Source organism: Neophocaena asiaeorientalis, unplaced genomic scaffold (assembly GCF_003031525.2).
Source record: "Neophocaena asiaeorientalis asiaeorientalis breed wild unplaced genomic scaffold, Neophocaena_asiaeorientalis_V1.1 scaffold733, whole genome shotgun sequence".
NCBI classification, from domain to species: domain Eukaryota; kingdom Metazoa; phylum Chordata; class Mammalia; order Artiodactyla; family Phocoenidae; genus Neophocaena; species Neophocaena asiaeorientalis.
The window spans coordinates 113,620-115,663 of NW_020172687.1; the positions used below are offsets into that span (position 1 = coordinate 113,620).

Genomic DNA, 2,044 nt, shown 5'->3' on the forward strand with positions numbered 1-2,044 from the left:
TGCCCCACAAACTTCCTGGCTGGTAGGACACGTGGCCCCGGGGCCCCACAACGGTTTCCTTTGGTTGGCGACCTCCCCTTTGCCCCTGCTGGCGTGGCTTCTCCTCTGACCTCCGACCCCTTCCCCACCACCCCGTTTCCACCTCTACCTGCGCCCTTTCTCTCCAGCTCACCTGACCCCTGCCCAGCACCCCCGGCATGCCCCCTCAGACTGCTCCTCGATCGATCGCGACCCTCCGCACCGCCCTGCCTTGGCCCCTTGTCCCCGTCACCGCCTGTCCTGGCCCGCGGTCCCCCCGCTGTGCCCGCGCCCTCGTCCCGGCGCGCCCCGGCCCGGCACTAACCCCCACGGCCGCGCTTCAGTCTCAGGCTGGCTCGGAGGCGGCGGCCGAGCCCATCCATGGCCCCTGGAACACCCGGCGCCCGCTCCCAGGTCCGCGCCGGCCCCGCCCCCCCAATGCGCGACCTCGGCTGGCAGACACTTTCACTTTTCCGCGGGGGAGAGGCAGAGGGGGACGAGCCGGGACGCGACGGCACACCTTCCGGAGTCCGGCCCAACCCCCGGCGCACCTGGGCGGGCCCGCTCTTCCCTGGGCGCCGGGCAGGGCTGCGTGGGGTGACAGAGGGCGCTTAACGCGCGTCCGGGAGGGGCGGTGCCACCTGGCTCCCACCCTCTGTGGGGCGTCCCGGGAAGCTTGACTTTCCGAGCCCCGCGGTCCGCAAATGTTCGGGGTCGCCACGAAGTCACCCTCCGCCTCCGCGGCAAGCGCGGGTTGTGCCCTCCCGGTGGGCATCCCTACACCTTCCAGGTGGCTCGGGGACTTATGCCAGAAGGAGACAGAGTTTTCAGAGTCGGCACAGCTTTCCAACCTCTCCACTTCGCCCCCTGCAACTGCGTTAGCCTCTGGCCATTTCCAGATCTCTTGCTATATTTGTCCTTCTCCTCCGTGGGGCCCGTGTCCCTGCGTTGCTCTTTTCCCTATTCCACTCCCCCGACGAAAGGACCTGGCCCTGTGAGCTCTTGAGGAGGGACTGGAGATGCAGTTTAGGGCCTTGACCCTGCCTTCCATCCAGCCGGCTCTTGGGCAGTTCAGCAAAATGAGAGTAATCCCTGCCCTGCCACCCTGCAAAGACGTGGAAGTCAAGGATTAGACAGCTCTTTGTAAACTCTTAGGTGATACAAATTTAAGGGATGACGATAATAATGATGACGGTAGTGATGATGACAGTTGCAGCTAGCCACACTCCCCTTCTAATCCCAAATCCCCATAGAGCCATTCAGCTTTTCTTCTGCCCTTCTCACCTTCAATGGCTTCCTTACACTCCCACATTTCAAGCTTCCTTTGTCAGAAATGAAAATTTGCATTTGATAAGCCCCTCTTGCTCCTGGGGGATCCGCCCTGGCTCTCCTCTGCCTCCCAGGACCTGTAGGGTGGAAAGGATAGAGGAAGTGCAGAGTCCGTCTGAAATTTCTCCATTCACAGAGGTTTTAGCCTCTGTTTCAGATATGGGTGGCAGAGGGAAGAAGACACTGTGGCAGAAATATGTCTAGGATCTATAGAAATGACCCCCAGACCTACACCCCCTTCCTCTCCCATGCATGGCCTCCAGGTGACTCTTGTGTCACAGACTATGGGTGAGCAACAGTGAGGAATCCAGCCCTGGTATTAAACTGTCTAGTCTTAGCCCAGAGGTTCTAAAAGTTGCCTCTACTCTGGGCCTATGCAATTTTGTACTTAATTACACAGTCTGTTTCTGTTCCCTATTCTCTGTGAATTTCCACACACGAGGACACGTCTCTTTCTCAAGTACCTTCTCTTGGCTCTGCATTCATGTCTTCTGCATCTCCGTGTAAGTACAGTAGTTGTTCATGATAAACTTGTCCCACTGGTTGAACATAATTGGGCCTTAATTTTCCCAACCTATTTTGTGGCGGCCTTAACCAAACTACTTCCTTCCTGTAAAAACAGATGACGAAATATGTGTACAGGTACAGCAAAAAGATATGTACAAGACTGTTCATGTTGAATCTTATTTGAAATAAC

At 57.5% G+C, this 2,044-nt stretch overlaps 1 protein-coding gene across 1 annotated transcript in view; it reads right to left on the reverse strand.

Annotated features, from left to right (window-relative positions):
* Positions 1 to 610, reverse strand: part of DENND2D (DENN domain containing 2D) — an 18,431-nt gene extending 17,821 nt beyond the window's left edge. The window contains exon 1 of the mRNA XM_024739939.1: positions 344 to 610. Coding sequence (XP_024595707.1) covers positions 344 to 401 — 58 coding nt within the window. The 5' untranslated portion in view covers positions 402 to 610. The remainder of the gene's footprint in view (positions 1 to 343) is intronic.
* Between the last annotated feature and the right edge of the window lie 1,434 nt (positions 611 to 2,044).